Genomic DNA, 16,779 nt, shown 5'->3' with positions numbered 1-16,779 from the left:
CCATATTTCTTCCAGGACATTGGATGGTAGCTAATGTTTAGCTTTCAGCCTTTATACTTTTTGAACGGTCTTGCAGTGCATTGAGTTGGGCAACCTTTTCAAGTTCAGAAAAGTCTGGGCGTTCTAGAGGATATCTCAATCAAGATATGGTGGTTCTTCTAGTCTAGACATTGATGGACAATGCCAAGTTAACCTCATGGCTCTTGAGGAAATTGCAATGAAAGCCCTAGCTTCAGAAGAATATACAATAGCTGAATAAAAGTTCTTTCAGGAAGAGTGGGGTGCACAGAAACAGCTGAGTAAAGCTAGGTGCAGTGATCCGGAACTACTCTTGATGAGATGAATAAAGCTAGGTGCATCTGACCTAATTCTGTAGCCAAAATCTCTCATTCAGCAACTGACACATGGAAATCACTTCATGGGGACCAAGATCTTAAGTGGAAACTTTTGAATCAAGCATCTGACTTCACATCTGTAGGTGGACAGAGAAGGGAAAAGGTAACTAACCCTGGAAACTCTGCATGCAGATCACATCCCTTGCCTCAATGCCTACATTTGTATTTTAAGAGTGATTACTAAGAAATTGAATGACTCAGATAGGCCACAAGAAAAGTTAAATATGGAAAAGGAAATAATTGACTCATTGGATATAAAATGTAGGAGAGGCTGTTGCAGATGCTGTTCAAATGATCTGGACTGCAAAAAAAACTTATGCAACAAAAGTTCTTGTTTTAAACTTCAGAGAATTCACAAGATTCTTGCTTGCTCTTTGACTACTTGAATATTTCTATTGATGGTCAAGGTTTTTTCACATGCACTCTTTGATTGCTGTACCTCTCGGTTTGGTGTGTTTGAATGTGAGCCATTAAATGGTGGAAAAGGTCTTAGATTCTTTGAGATGAATGAAGTATCAAAAGTGTAGGAATGCTTTATGGGTATAAGGTTGCCAATGAAATCAGTCTATGCAACAAGATGACTGCACCCATCTGCTACTTTTGTAAGCTTCACCACCCATCCAGATCAATAAACTGTCTGCAAATAATTCATGACTTGTTCATGAAATACTCATGGACTCATTTGATGATGTTATATGCAGCTACTGTTATTCTTGCCATTGATTTTTGTCACCATCACCTGATTCTTGTTCTTATCCCTCCAATATTTTTCTGCAGATATTAAATTCACCACTTTCATAGTTAAATTACTTTATTATTCTTAAACTTCTGAATTATTTGCAAACTTATAATGAGTTTTCAAGTGCTCGAGTCCGGTTACTTTAAAACTTAATCCAAGGGGAAACTGATATAATATAGTTAACCAGTTGCAGTAAAAAAAAATGGTAACTACTGTAGTACTCCAGAAAAAGTTGATCAGAAAAAGTTCCAGTTGTAGTTATCGATATTGGAGTTGGTAAGCCCAACATTGCGGTCCCAACTTTTAGATCTCTGGAAATCTCAACTATATCATGTCCCCATTTTATTCCCAAAAGGCCCTGGAGCAAAAGATGAGACCTTGTGGTCCCTATACTAATTCTTCTATGCACAACCCCATATGGATGTGATTCCCATCACCCCAACCTTCCTTGGCTATCCCCAGCCTTTCTGCAACCATAATTCATTAGTTCAAAAATTTTGGCAACTTCCATGAGACCCTTCTGTATCTTTCTCATTACAATACTTTTCTTTCTCTCATTCATTAAGAGCATCAAACCTCTGCAGGAAGAAGTACACCAAAATGACCAAGAGTCTGATAGAGTTTTTAATCTCCCTGGCCAGCCTAGGAGCCCATCCCTCTCCCATTTCTCAGGCTACATCACAGTGAGCAGAGAGAATGGGAGGGCCCTCTTCTATTGGTTCTTTGAGGCCCAGACTGAGCCCTCCAAAAGACCTCTTCTTCTTTGGCTCAATGGAGGTAATCTTTTATCTCACACATTAGTCCGCAACCATGAGCACTAAATGACCATACAAGACATTCTGCGCATTTAATCATCATTCATAGTTTAATGGGTGTTGGTGTTTGGACCTTAAAGATAAAGAGCTTTATTTCCTTCTTCTTCTTCTTCTTCTTCTTCTTCTTCTTGCTCTTGTTTTGTAGGCCCTGGTTGTTCATCAATAGGCTATGGAGCAGCTGTGGAGATGGGTCCTCTCAGGGTCAAGAGATATGGAAGAGGGCTTGAGTTCAATAAATATGCTTGGAATAAAGGTCTTATGACAATCCTTCTTCAGCACATGCAATTCCTTTTGTAATTCTTATTATTTTTGCACCCTAATACTATATGTCAATGGATCCATCAAGATGATATTCTGTACTCGAAGTGAACACATTATGATAATCTCTGCCATATATATATATATATATGGGGACATACACACATATATCCTCTAAACTATGTTATGATATTTATAACTATCAATAACTCAAATGTCCTAGTGTTTTCCCCTTGCAGAAGCAAATTTGCTTTTTTTGGAGTCCCCAGTTGGAGTTGGATTCTCTTACACCAATACTTCCTATGATCTGACAAAACTAGATGATGGTTTTGCAGGTAATCGATTTTCCAGTTTTTTTTGAAAGATGCCTTATATGTTTGTATGCAGTTAAAATTTGATGGTGTACAATCGAACTTACTTTTTTCCCCCTCCGGTTATGACCTTTGTAGCTGAGGATGCTTATAGTTTTTTGGTGAATTGGTTAAGAAGGTTTCCACAGTACCAAGCTCATGACTTCTACATAGCAGGAGAGAGCTATGCAGGTAAGGCAAAATCCTAGTCTCACTGTAACAACCAACACTCTAATCTTGCTTCACTGCTAAGTTAATCATCCTATGTTAGATTTTGCAATTAATTGATGGATCATGGAAGATTATTGTAGTTCAGCAAAAAGAAATTTGAAAAATATCAGAATTTGAGAATATTAAGAAGAGATAAACTATCAAACGATGTAATAAAAATTTGTTTTATTCAATAAATTTTTTTTTTCAAATGTCATAAAATGTAGTCTTCTATCAAGTTGGGACAAAATAATTAAAATAACTGAGTAGAAAAGAGATCCATTGAAGAATTACTTGGCTATACAGAGAATTTTGTGACAAGAGTAGGGCCATTTAACGGCCCAGTCAAAGAAGCTAAGAGGACCAAGTGAATCTCATTTTCTTTTAGCTAGATTTCTCTTTATCCTTTGGGCTGACGCTTATGGAGCTGCGCATATCAGACCTTCTTGTAGAAGAAAAACAGCACAAAAACTAATCAAGAAAAGTATATTCTTGATGAAGAACAATGGAGAAATGACGCTAGGATGTTACTACTTGAAAATGGACTCAAATTTCATTGATTCAAGTGCAAGGTCCGTCGTGCCGGTACCGGTCGGCGTACCGGTGGCCGGCTGGACCGGTACGGTACCGGTCCGTACCGCGAGCCAAACATTTTTATTTTTTTTAAAATATTGTCTCTATTGGATCTTAAATTAAGTGAAGATTGATATTTTTTTATTGCTTTTTTCATGATTTTTGATGTTTTTATATTTAAATTTAGGGTTCAAATTTGAAACATAGATGATGCATGTTATGTTTTCCTCCCATTCCAAATGATAAAATGATACACATAAAATATCTTCAAATTAAGATACAATCATTTACATACATTTAAAGTACTCTAGGATATCTAAAATTGGGACGAGTGCCGATGGCTCTCGTAGATATCCGGATCATAAGTATAATCAGGAGGAGGCAAATCAACCCAATCAGAAGGAACGCGCGCCAGGTTATAAGAACTGTCGGATCTCTCGCTCACGCTCTGGCTCTGAGAGGTGCCCTTTGATTGTGTAGGGGCCCATCCAAATATGGCGGTAGCAAAATCTAATGCATCATATCCATATTCGTCAGGCCGAGGCTGTGGATAATAGAATCTGTATCCGTATGTTGTCGGATCTGCAGTCGTATCCTGTCTTCCTGAACGACCTCGAGGAGCCCGTCTTCTATATCCAATGATATCCTCACGAAATCTATTAGGTGGTCGACCATGGTCCGTATCCTGTGTAGCACCCGTAAATTGGGACTCACCGGTGAAATAAAGACCACCCTCCGGCTGTGTCTCATGAGTACCATACAGTCCTCCGCTCCCTCCATGGCTAGAAGATCCATCACCATCAGAACCTTCATCGCTGCTAGTCCAAGTCTCTTCCTCAACACTCTCCATTGGGACCCTTTGTTTTCCTTTTCTGGCCCTCTCTGTCTGGCTCCCCTGTGCCTGCGGCTGATCAGCTCTGGGAGTGCGTGGAATATTGCGCTCAACCCATTGCTCTGGATCGACCCCAGCTTCGGTGGCTATGAAGGTAGCTGGTCGTGGAGGCGATCCTGGCTCGTCAAGCTCGGGCTCCTGCTGCTGGCCTACAAGCCAGCCGAGTAGTGGATCATCGTCATCAGCGGTGAAGGTCCCGTAAATCGGATCTGTATACTTGAGCTCCACTTCCTCTTGGATGCACTTTAGCCTTAACCGCAAATTGTAATGCACATAAACAAGGTCGTTGAGGTGCTTTTGCGCCAAACGATTTCTTTGTTTGCTGTGGATAAGGACGAAGGTGGACCAATTGCGCTCACATCCACTAGAGAAAACTGTTTGGGAGAGGATCCGGATAGCTATCCGCTTTAGATTTCTTGCGGATCCGCCAAAATGCACCCACCATTCAGCTGCAAAAATATTTATAAAAATTACATATATGATAGTTCCATAATAGTAACTAAGTAACACCAGGTGAATGTTTTCCTGATATGTCACGTACCTGGATTCATATTGTGTTTGCTGACGACAGCCGCTCGTTGGCCAAAACTGTAGCTGCCCTCTCTAAATAATTTGCTCTATGAAAAATAAGTATAAGAAAACCATGTTAATAATTGAAGATGCCGATATACTTACACATGCTGGTAATTACTAAATCATAATTATCTCTTCAAGACATAGGGCCGCTTTTTCTGGATCATGCTCTATCTTGTAAATCACATTACACAAAGCATCCAGAAGTGTTTCATCCATACCAATTCCATCTAGGCTGTACTGAAACCGGGGGTTTAGGTAGTATGCTGCACATATACGAGACTATCTTAGCATAATTATATAATTACATCACTATAATTATCACTATAATTATATCTTAGCTTACCTGCTAGATGTAATTCCGTACCCATTTGCGCTCCCCACCATTGCTCAATGATGTTGATGTACGACCGGCCATGTGCTGGATCTGCCTCCATAATCTGATCCTTTGCCTTGACCATCATGTGATACAAAAATCCCATCTGGGGGTAGATCTCGCTATCTACGGCCCGCAGCACTTCATATAATGGTTTGATAGCCTTGACTATTGTAGTAGCCCGCTGCCAGAATGGCTGTCTCGTCACCAAGTCTTCTATCTTGCTCCCTTCAGTGCCGGCATAAGAATATCTACTATCATACCACTCGGAACTGGCAAACATCTGACGTAGGGCTCCTCTCTTCTCGAGTATGCTATCAAGTGCGATGAAGTTGGTAGCAAACCGTGTGACTCCTGGTCTCAGAATCTCTCCCCCTGCATACTTTATCATCAGTGAAAGAACCTAGTTATGGTTATAAATATACCTGGTAATGCGTTGGGCTATCTCCACCGTTTGTTGCACCCTACGGATCTTTCCAATGTTCATCAACATAAGATCGATACAATGTGCAGCACATGGGGTGCAGAAAATATGTGGTCACCGCTCCATCAAGACCTGCCCGGCAGCCTTATATTGCGGCCTATTATCAGTGACGACCTGCACAACATTCTCCTCTCCTACTGATCAATCACATCCTCCATAAGTTTCAGCATGTACGAAGTGTTGTGCACATAAGCCGAAGCATCAACCGACTTGTGGAAGAAGGTATTAGCATCACAGTATGTCAGGAAGTTGATGATGGTCGGACCGGTCCAACCATCGCACATGATGGTTAGTCCATATATGGGCCACTTGCTCTTGTAGGAGTCAATCCAATTCTCCAGCTCCTCCTTATTATTGTCAAAAAGCTCACCGTATATGTCCTTCGGGCCTGCAGGAGTTACACCGGGACCGGCAGCTTGTATGGCGGCAATGGCAGACCTGTAGTATGTATTGTCTGCCACATTCGCTGGGATGTGGCTGAAGTGAAACCAGGATCCAATAGCTCGCCACATAGTTTTCTTCTTATCCTTTATCACATTGTGTCTACCCTCTGCTGCCTTGAATCTCTACTGGGGAGAGCATGCGGATCTACATCATGAATTGTCGCTCCTTGTGGAATTCCTCTAGATGACTTCTTTCGGCTACCCAAACTACCCAGCATAGATGCAATCCGGCCACGTTCTTTGCCAACGCCCTCCCTGACTGAAGTTGTCCTCAAGAACTCTGGATCTTGTCTAGTGCTCCCAGAACCGCCGCCCGACTCGTATGCAGAGGGCCCAAATCGAGCCCTATGCCTGGCCACCTCCTCTTGCTGTCATTGATCATCCAGGTTTGCATGCATGGCCGCCTGAATATCTGCCTCCTTCTCATCTAGATCCTCGACCTCCTCTGGCTCCCTAGAGTGATAGGAAGGTGGCTCTGCCGCTCGGCGATCGACCTCCGCCCTCTTCTTAGAAGCCATCTCCTTCGCTTCTTTGACCTCAGCGAGATTCTGCCTCATCAGCACACGAATCTCGCTAGGACAATTTGGGCATGTAGCAACCTCACCGGAATTTCCGGCTAAGTGTTGCTTCAACCTGGTTACCCCTCCTCCCTTGAAAATCTTGTCGCAATACTTGCATTAAAACTGGTGTCGTTGCCCCTCACTTCCAAGTCTTCGCCCATAAGACCAGCCAATATCACGCTTTGCAGGGTTCGTTTTTCTTGATGGCTTCATTTCTATCATAAAAGGACAATTTATCAAAAAATTAAGCTAATAAAGTAAATTTTTGCATTATCTTATTATTTAAGTAATTTATAAACTATTTTTTAAAGTTATTTATTAACAAAATTAATGAAATAACATAGGACAAAAAAACCGCACCTTAAATAGTCTCCGCTGGATTTTTTGGGCAGGACCTCCTCCTCAATTTGTGAGCTATCTCTCAAATCTTCCCGTCTCTGATTACTCTTCAGAGGCTCACTCGGCCACAGCTTTTTTTTTTGTTTGCAAGAAGTGGTCCACGAGTGGCCCGTGGGCCCCTTCTTCCTTAAAACCACGCGCGGCGCGTGGTTTTTGAAACCACCGCATGGCGCGGTGGTTTCAAAAACCACAGCACGAGGCGCTGTGGTTCCCAAAAAAAAAAAAAATGTACCGGTGCGAACCGGCGGTACCAAGTGGTACCGGCCGGTACCGACCGGTACAGGCTCCGTACCTGCCGGTTCGCAGATGAAAACCGGAAAATACCAGTTTTCATCTGTTTCCGGGACCGATCAAGGACCGTACCGGCTGGTACGAGCCGGTACGGCATTCTTTGTTCAAGTGTGTTTACTGAAGTTACAAAGCTGGAAAATTTATAGGCAAATTTCCATACAAATTTACACTTATTAATGACACAACTTTCTAAGAGACAAGAACCAAGTTCCTAGAACATATTCAAAGTAATAATAAATTCTTTCCAAGAAACGAAGTTCATGAAACAGAAAATTCATGAACCACAGAAACCAAAGAGACAAAACATAAATTCTTCTCAACCAACGAAGTTCATGAATCAGAAAATTCATGAACCACAAAAACCAAAGAGACAACATTGACTAACCTCGGAAATCAAAAAGACAAAAACCATAAGTCAAAGAGACAAAACATATGTCTAGCTTACAATTTCTAACAGCCCCCCTTAAGCTAGACAACCGTCATACCCAATTTCTTCTTCAAATGCTTGTATATGTCCACTCTTAAAGCTTTTGTAAAGATATCAGCAATTTGTTCTTGTGTCTTACAATACTTCATATTCACGTCACCATCCTTCACTAAGTCACAGATAAAATGATACTTGATTCTTATATGCTTACTCCTGCCATGAAAAACTGGATTTTTGGTGAGAGAAATAGTTGATTTGTTGTCACAAAATAATGTGATACCTTCTTGTTGTGAATGCTTGAGCTCTTCTAAAATCCATTTTAGCCAAAGTGCTTGACAAGATGCAAAAGATAAAGAGATGTACTCTGCTTCAGCTGTAGAAAGTGTCACCACTGATTGTTTCTTTGAAGCCCATGAAATAGCTTCTGAACCAATGTTAAAAACATATCCGGAAGTGCTCTTGCTATCATCAACACTTCCTCCCCAATCGCTATCACAATAGCCAACCAACCTTGTATTTTCAACACTTGTATAGTGAATGCCTTCGTCAATGGTTCCACTTACATACCTTAGAACTCTTTTTCCAACTCTCCAATGATTTCTTGTTGGTGCTTCTATAAACCTACTAAGCATGCTCACTGAATACACAATGTCTGGCCTTGTAGTTGTCAAGTACATAAGACTACCAACAAGTCTTCTATAAAGTGTTGCATCAACACTTTTCTCACCATCAGATTTGCTTAGCTTTAAGCTTACTTCCATAGGCCTGTTCAATGGAGTGACATCCTCCATTCTAAATCTCTTCAATAAATCTCTTGCATATTTCTTTTGAGAAATGAAAATTCCTCTTTCACTTTGCTTTACCTCAATGCCAAGAAAGAAATGTAGGAGACCCATATCGGTCATCCCGAACTCATGTTTCATAACTTCTTTGAACTCTTCACGCATACATGAATTATTGCTGGTAAAGATTAAATCATCAACATAAAGACAAACAATCAAAATCTCACCTTGCTTGCCTTCTTTGGTGTAGAGAGTATGCTCAAATGGACACTTCTTAAATCCTTTCTTCATAAAATATTCATCAATGTGGCTGTACCAAGCTCTAGGAGCTTGTTTCAAACCATAAAGTGCCTTCCTTAATTTGCACACCTTCTTTTCTTCTTCCTTCTTCACATATCCGAGTGGTTGGTTTACATATACTTCTTCTTCAAGGTAGCCATTTAAAAATGCTAATTTCACATCCATCTGAAAAATTTTCCATTTCCGTTGAGCTGAAAGTGCTAGCACCATTCGAATGGTTTCAAGCCTAGCAACCGGTGCAAACACTTCTTGGAAGTCAATGCCATACTTTTGCTTGTAGCCTTTCACCACCAAACGAGCTTTGTGCTTGTCAATTTCTCCTTGTGAGTTCAACTTGGTCTTGTAAACCCACTTCACATCAATTGCCTTCTTGCCATTAGGAAGTTCAACAAGCTCCCATGTTTTGTTTCTTCGAATTGCATCCATCTCTTGGTCCATAGCATGCTGCCACTTCTCATTTTTATTAGCTTCTTCAAAGCTAATTGGATCTGCATCTGTGAATAATGCAAAATCTATAATATCTTCATCATCAAGGATATTTCTAGTAGCTTCATAAATACCTTGTATGCTCCTTGTCCTTCTAGGAGGGGCACTAGAACTTGATGAAGATGCAGAAGAAGATGAAGATGAAACTGGAGATTGAAGTGGAGTGTGCACTTCTTCATTTTCTTGCTCAATGCTTTCTTCTTCCATATCAACTTGGACAGATTTGCCTTTCTCTCCTTATTGATTGAAGACCCAAAACTTTTCTTCATTGAACTTCACATCCCTACTCACAATAATCTTCTTTGTGATGGGATTGTTGAGCTTGTAGGCTTTAGAATTTTCTGCATGGCCGATGAAGATGCACTTTTCTGATTTCTCATCTAACTTCTTCCTTGTCAAGTCCGAAATATGTGTATAAGCAACACACCCAAAAATTCTGAAGTGATCAACACTAGGCTTGCGACCACTCCAAACTCCTTCAAGAGTTCCACCTTGTATACTTTTTGATGAAGATCGATTCAATAGATAGACCGCACATGCCACTGCTTCAGCCCAAAAAGTATTAGGCAACCTTTTGGCCTTCAACATGCTTCTTGCTAACTCCATAATTATCCGATTTTTTCTTTCTGCAACGCCATTTTGTTGAGGAGTATGTCGTACAGTCATTTGATGTCGAATCCCACAATCCTTCAGAAAAGTATTGAATTTACCATCCATGTATTCACCACCATGATCAGTTCGCAGCACCTTTATTTTGTAATCACTTTGCCTTTCAACTAAAGATTTGAAACTCTTGAAAATGACAAAGACCTTTGCCTTTTGTTTCAAGAAATAAATCCATGTCTTTCTAGAAAAAATCATCAATGAATGTGAGAAAATATCGATTACCTCCAACAGAAGTTGTTTGCATAGGCCCACAAAGATCTGAATGAATCAACTCAAGAGGACTAGATGCTCTCCAAGACTTCCCCACCGGAAAAGAATTACGATGATGCTTGCCAAGTATGCATCCTTCACAAACTTGCTCTTGGAGATCAATATTTGGCAGTCCTTCAACAAGATTCTTCTTGCTCATAAGAGACAAGGTCTTGAAACTCAAATGACCAAATCTAAAGTGCCAAAGCCATGACTTGTCCTTGATGGTGGTGCTGAAACAGGAATCAACTTGGGCATAAAACTTTAAGGGAAATATCTTACTTGTTGTCATCTTCACCATTGCAATGAGAACTCCTTGCTTGTCCTTGATTTCACATGTGTCTTCCTTGAAATTCAGGTGATATCCTCTAATGAGGAGTTGTCCGACACTCAAGAGATTGTGCTTGAGTCCAGGAACATAGAAAACTTCGGAGAGGCGCTTCATCCCCTTCTTGGTTTGCGCAAGTATATCACCGCATCCTTTGACAACAAGTCTTTTATCATCACCAATTCTGACCTCTCTTTGGATAGATTCATCAAGTGTAACAAACACCTTCTTGTTTCCGGTCATATGATTGCTACAACCGCTGTCTAAGTACCAGACTTTATCATAAGAAACTTCCTGCACATTACAAGCAAGAAAAATAAACTCTTCCTCTTTAATTTCATCATTAGCGTGCATGAAATTGGACTCCTTCTTCTCCTCTGCAAGTCTTTTCCTACAAAATTTAATTGTATGACCATATTTAGAACAATGATAACACTGAACATGGGCCAAGGAACTTCGTCCTCTTCCTCTTCTCGAAGAAGAAGACTCAATTTCCTTTTTGTCATCTTCTTGTTGTCTTCCTTCAGTGCCTCTTCCTCCGTAGCCTCTACCTCTTCCACGGTAGGTGCCTCTTCCTCTTCCTCTTCTCAAAGTAACTTGAGTCTTGAATGCTTGTTCAATAGGAGAAGAATCATATTGCTTCATACGCAACTCATGAGATTGTAAAGAACCCAACAAGCTTTCTACTGAAAGTGTTGACAAATCTTTCGATTCTTCAATTGCAAGGATTTTTGCAACAATCTTTTGATCTTGAATCTTGTCTCCATTCACTCTTAATTGATTAGAAATAGAGATGACTTGGTTGAAGTAATCTTCAATGGATTTCGAGTCCTTCATCTTGAGTGTGTCAAACTCACTCCTTAGAGTTTGAACTCTCACCATCTTGACTTTGTCTTCTCCTTTGCAAGAGGCATAGAGTATGTCCCATGCTTGCTTGGATGAAGTTGATTCGCAGATCCTCTCAAATATGGGAGCATCTACCGCTTGATAGATAAAAAACAAAGCTTTCTTGTCCTTCTTCCGATTTTCTTTCAACTCACGGAGTTGTTGATTTGTGAGTGCTGCAACATTTTCCGGTTCTACAAAACCGGTCTCTACAATATCCCATAAATCTTGAGATCCATATAGAACCTTCATCTTAATGCTCCATTGATGATAATTCTTCCCGTTGAACAAAGGAAGTTGTGGCTGCAACATGTTGTTGTTAGAAGCCATTTCCCCCTTGTAAGAACCTTGTGTAGATCGAGCTATGGCTCTGATACCACTTTGTAGAAGAAAAACAGCACAAAAACTGATCAAGAAAAGTGTATTCTTGATGAAGAACAATGGAGAAATGAGGCTAGGATGTTACTACTTGAAAATGGACTCAAATTTCATTGATTCAAGGGTGTTTACTGAAGTTACAAAGCTGGAAAATTTATAGGCAAATTTCCATACGAATTTACACTTATTAATGACACAACTTTCTAAGAGACAAGAACCAAGTTCCTAGAACATATTCAAAGTAATAATAAATTCTTCGCAAGAAACGAAGTTCATGAAACAGAAAATTCATGAACCACATAAACCAAAGAGACAAAACATAAATTCTTCTCAACCAACGAAGTTCATGAATCAGAAAATTCATGAACCACAAAAACCAAAGAGACAACATTAACTAACCTCGGAAACCAAAAAGACAAAAGCCATAAGTCAAAGAGACAAAACATATGTCTAGCTTACAATTTCTAGCACTTCTTAGTTCTTCTGTAGACAGACTGTAACTCTTTTGTTTCTTTTAGCTTTGTTCCTCCTTGTACCAGAAAAAAAGCTAGATTTCTCTTCAGATACTACCATCCAAAGTTAGGAAACCAATTCTTTTGTTTGTTGTCACCATCCATAGGATCCAGGGGCCATGGAAGATCCTAGGTGTAGTGGATGGGCCCTCTTGTCTCAATTTCTCATGTAAAACAAGTTATTGGTTACTATCCGTATATATTTTTCATTTTTTAAGACAGAAGAATATATTACATATTACTCTTTCTTGCAGGCCATTATGTGCCCCAGCTAGCTGAGCTTGTCTTTGAACGCAACAAGGACAGAAAAAACTACCCATATATCAACTTCAAAGGTTTCATTGTAAGTTTTAAGATCTGTCTTCTGTTTCATTGCTGATACAAAGGAATTCTTGTAGAAAACTTATACTTTTTGCATGTACAGTCATTCTTGTGTTTTCTTACACCCTTCATTATCTATATAACCCAAAAGACAAAAAATATCATCATTCATGACAAGTGAATGAAGAAAATATGAATACTATCATGTAAAATATGCACAAGCATGTGTATATGGCTCAGAGCAGGAAAAAGAAAAAAACACCAACATGACAATAATATTATGCTTGCAAGTGGTTTCAGTACAAGGGTTTTGTTCTTATTTCTCCGAGACATCTAGTAACTCTGGTATTGTCCTTGCAAGCTTTGAAATAGGTACTACAAATCTCCATCTCTTGCTGCTAAAATATTCATTTCTACCTCAAGGTCACCTGCCTTAGTTGACTGATCCTCTATTTGTTTTTACTCTTGTATCTGCTTTCTAATGGATGGATTGCAGGTAGGTAACCCTGAAACAGATGATTACTATGACTGGAAAGGATTTGCGGAGTATGCGTGGAGCCATACAGTAGTATCAGATCAAGTATACAGGCTCGTGAACAGGGTTTGTGACTTCAAGCTCTTGAACTGGACAAACAAGTGCAACAATGCCATGAACATAGTCTTTAATCAATACAATGACATTGACATCTACAATATTTATGCACCTAAATGCAGCCTTGCTCAAACATCGTCATTCACCTATGAAACTCATGCGAAGGTGACTTGTCAAGCTTATCATGATCAAATGAAGTAATTAGAACCTTTGATATATGATATTACATAATCATCTATCAACGTGTATTTAGGCTAAGGTGATTATTTTTAAGATTAGACTGACATTAGTGAAAAATGATTTTGGAGAAGCAGATGAGTTTCTTAGGAAGACGCAGAATGTATTCAGGCTATGATCCATGTTTCTCAACCTACGCTGAAGAATACTTTAACAAGCCTGATGTGCAAAAATCACTTCATGCACTTGTTGGTGGAAAGGTTAACGGAAAGTGGCAGGTTTGCAAGTGAGTTTACCAACTAAAGAACCCTTTGTCATGCCTTTTTATTTTTTGGATGGGTGGTATTGTATTAATTTCAACATTTTTATCAGTAATTTTGTGTCGAACGCGTACAACGTCACTGTATTCTCTGTTCTTCCAATCTACTCCAAGCTCATCAAAGCTGGCCTAAGGATATGGATCTACAGGTCTGGTTTATTCCCTTTTTAACCCTCTTTCTTACCTTTTATCTCCATCACTTTTAGCTCAAAACACACACGTTCACATAAAGGAAAAGCAAGAACGCCTATGTTCTTTCTTTATTTCTTTTCACTTTAAATTAGTGGTAGCTAGAGGAAGTAAGATGATCATTGTCTAATTTGTGTGAAACTAGATTTTGTAAGGAACTTTCTGGACCTACAAAGTATAACCTGAAAAAATGTATCTAGGATAAATTAGGATTCAGATCATTTCTACCTAGACATAATGATTTAAAACCTTTTAGAAGAGTCTAAAGCTAATTCAAACATTCTTAAGCAACTTTACACTAATCTCTGTAAAGAACATTGCACAATGAATGGGATCAATCAGAAGAAGTTTGTGTCTGCAAAAATTCATGGGTCTCCCCATAGAATCCTGCTTTGACTTACCAATACTTTGAATTCAGCATGTGATTTTGCTTGCATGGCATTGACTATTGTTCATATTTAATGCGAGTACATGATTTATGCTTCTTTAGGAGACTTTTCTAAATTAACTTAATTTCGAACTTTCTGCCTCTAACTTTCCTAAGATGAACTCCGATGTGATTTAGCTTGAGTCTGGAGATTGACTTCTTTTCATTGTAGATCTTGTCTTTATCAGTCACTTGGGCCCATGGGTTCACATGCTTTGGTAATGTTAACTTTTTGAAAGATTTGTTAGTGCTGTTGTGGTGTGGATGGATATGTGTGTGTGTGTGTGTGTGAGAGAGAGAGAGAGAGAGAGAGAGAGAGAGAGAGATAGAGATATATATAGAGAGAGATGCTGGAACACATGACTCTTGAACATATTCCAATAGAGCTGACATGGTTGGTTGGTGGTGCTTGTTGTTTTCTTCATGCATCCATCTATCCATTCATCTGTCTCTATTTCTCTAGTGCAGTGGGGACACAGATGGCAGGGTTCCAGCAATCGGGTCAAGATACTGTGTGGAAGCCCTGGGCCTTCCCCTCAAGTCTCACTGGCAGCCTTGGTACCACAACAAGCAGGTCAGTTTATCAAACACTCGAATAGTATAGCATCTCTGATCCAAAAGGTCTGCAAGCTGCTTTGAGCATAGCATTCACAACGTTGTTAGATTTTTCTGATGATTGATGTGGGAGTTTTGGCTGGCTGCAGGTTGGTGGGAGGTTTGTGGAGTACCAAGGACTGACCATGGCGACAGTCAGGGGAGCAGGCCATTTGGTCCCCCTCAACAAGCCTGCAGAAGCTCTTGTGCTCATCAACACCTTTTTGATGGGCCAACAGCTCCCAACACACAAGTAATTATCCATGCTTCTATTTGTTATATGGAGTGCCTAGCTCCCAAAACAAACATTGGAACGCATAAAAAACCATGCTTGCAATTGCATGTATTTTCCTTCTTTTTTGACATTATACAATGTATGAATGCTGAAGAGCATGAGCAATTTGGAATCTGTCTATGGAATAAGAACTATATTGTTGGTTAGAAAAGATAGGAAAAATGAAATTGCTGGGAAATTCAGTTTCTTGGTGTTTATGTCCTGAAATGTGAAAATAATTTTTATTTTGGTAGTAGGAATATTTAAAATAATCATTTTTATTTTGCAAGCCTTAGCTCCATGCTGGACCCTCAACAGTAAGGCTGAGACCAATTCTCAAGTCCTTAGAAGCTTAAGGATATCTAGGTCGAAGCTTGGCAGATATGTATAGCTTTCTGTTATTATCGCATTAGGGATGCCAATTAGCTTAATTTTAGGCCAAGTTTTACTCAAAGTTGAGCATAAGGCTCTGCCAAGTCCTGACCCTCTGTCATTCCTAAATTCAACAACATCTAATGAACAGAGCTTTATATACATGTATGTGTAGCTGAAACTGCCTCTGTGCTGCTAAATGTGAAGAAGTCCCTCACTTGAAAGGGTGCAAGTGGGCACTGCATGGCTTGTATGGTTCTGCCTATTGGGGGGTTTTTATATGGTTTGTATATGCATGCTTCTGCTCCCTTCTCTAATTTATTTGCACCAAAGTTTCAAAAGTCATCTCTATTTATCGACGAACGGTATGCAATATATGGCTCGATATGCGAACGATAGGGTTAATTCCTCATCCTTGATCTGAACTCCACTTTTAAAGTCACACATCTGTGTACTTCCATTATTTCATAAATTCTTTCATTTCTTTGTTCTAGTGCTACTACTGAATCTCAAATGATGATGGCCCTTCTGGGCTAGCTACATGGTTTCCTTTGTTGGATGGCAACCCTGAGGTCCCTTGTTATATATGTGGACTTCATCTGAGCTTATTTTTCATCAGGTTTGAGCTTGGATCTATGTAGCTCATTAAGGTTATCCTTTCCTTTCTAAGAACAGCTTAAGATTATCTATTCATTGCCAATTTCTTATGTAATTTTATTTTGTTAACCCAACTTTTTTTTTTAAAGATGATTTTTCCCCTCTTTATATCCTGCTGCTGAAGGACAGTTCTATCATTTTAGTAGGACTGGTGCCTGGCATCAATAGCTGTGATAATTCCTATTTAATAAATCCCTTCTAACTTTTCTTGTTGCATTCCTTCTGCTTCTCTTTCCTAAGCAAAGTTGAATTAGATGGGATGTTTATTAGTAGGGATATGTATCTAGCACCTAATAGAAGGCACTGACTCCGCACAGACAAAGACTAACAGTTACTTGAGTTAAAATAGCAGAAAAAAAAAAGAAAAATATGGATGTTAAAAGTAAAGGAAGAGGAAAATAAGATATTATGAAAACCAAAAATAAAATATGCATCGAATGCAGTCGTCGATCTTCTCTGCTTGAAAAGAGAAATTAAAAAAGCTTA

The 16,779-nt window shown here is 39.5% G+C and overlaps 1 protein-coding gene across 3 annotated transcripts; it reads left to right on the top strand.

Moving 5' to 3' along the window:
• Nucleotides 1-1,488: 1,488 nt before the first annotated feature.
• Nucleotides 1,489-15,436, top strand: LOC103715771 (serine carboxypeptidase-like 26). 3 transcript variants are annotated; one of them, XM_008803519.6, is made up of 10 exons: nucleotides 1,489-1,911; nucleotides 2,095-2,202; nucleotides 2,447-2,542; nucleotides 2,657-2,749; nucleotides 12,626-12,714; nucleotides 13,189-13,449; nucleotides 13,599-13,747; nucleotides 13,834-13,929; nucleotides 14,865-14,970; nucleotides 15,101-15,436. In XM_008803519.6, the coding sequence occupies exons 1-10, from the start codon at nucleotides 1,644-1,646 to the stop codon at nucleotides 15,245-15,247; spliced, it is 1,413 nt and encodes a 470-aa protein (XP_008801741.3). In that variant the 5' UTR covers nucleotides 1,489-1,643; the 3' UTR covers nucleotides 15,248-15,436. The 3 variants fall into 3 exon arrangements, with proteins under 3 accessions (XP_008801741.3, XP_008801742.3, XP_038977559.3); XM_008803520.6 differs by having other exon boundaries at nucleotides 1,495-1,911; nucleotides 14,860-14,970; XM_039121631.3 differs by lacking the exon at nucleotides 2,657-2,749 and having other exon boundaries at nucleotides 1,513-1,911.
• Nucleotides 15,437-16,779: the final 1,343 nt, after the last annotated feature.

This window comes from Phoenix dactylifera, chromosome 2 (assembly GCF_051530095.1).
Source record: "Phoenix dactylifera cultivar Ajwa chromosome 2, Ajwa_hap1_PhDact_Kaust_v1.1, whole genome shotgun sequence".
NCBI lineage: Eukaryota > Viridiplantae > Streptophyta > Magnoliopsida > Arecales > Arecaceae > Phoenix > Phoenix dactylifera.
This window is presented reverse-complemented; position numbering and strand designations above follow the sequence as displayed.

Excerpts from the sequence above, each read along its gene's own strand:
- LOC103715771 (XM_008803519.6), top strand. The coding sequence starts at position 1,644 with ATGAGACCCTTCTGTATCTTTCTCATTACAATACTTTTCTTTCTCTCA. Across the intron at positions 2,543-2,656 it reads ACTAGATGATGGTTTTGCAG|CTGAGGATGCTTATAGTTTT; the intron begins GTAATCGATTTT and ends TGACCTTTGTAG. Across the intron at positions 13,748-13,833 it reads GGAAAGTGGCAGGTTTGCAA|TAATTTTGTGTCGAACGCGT; the intron begins GTGAGTTTACCA and ends CATTTTTATCAG.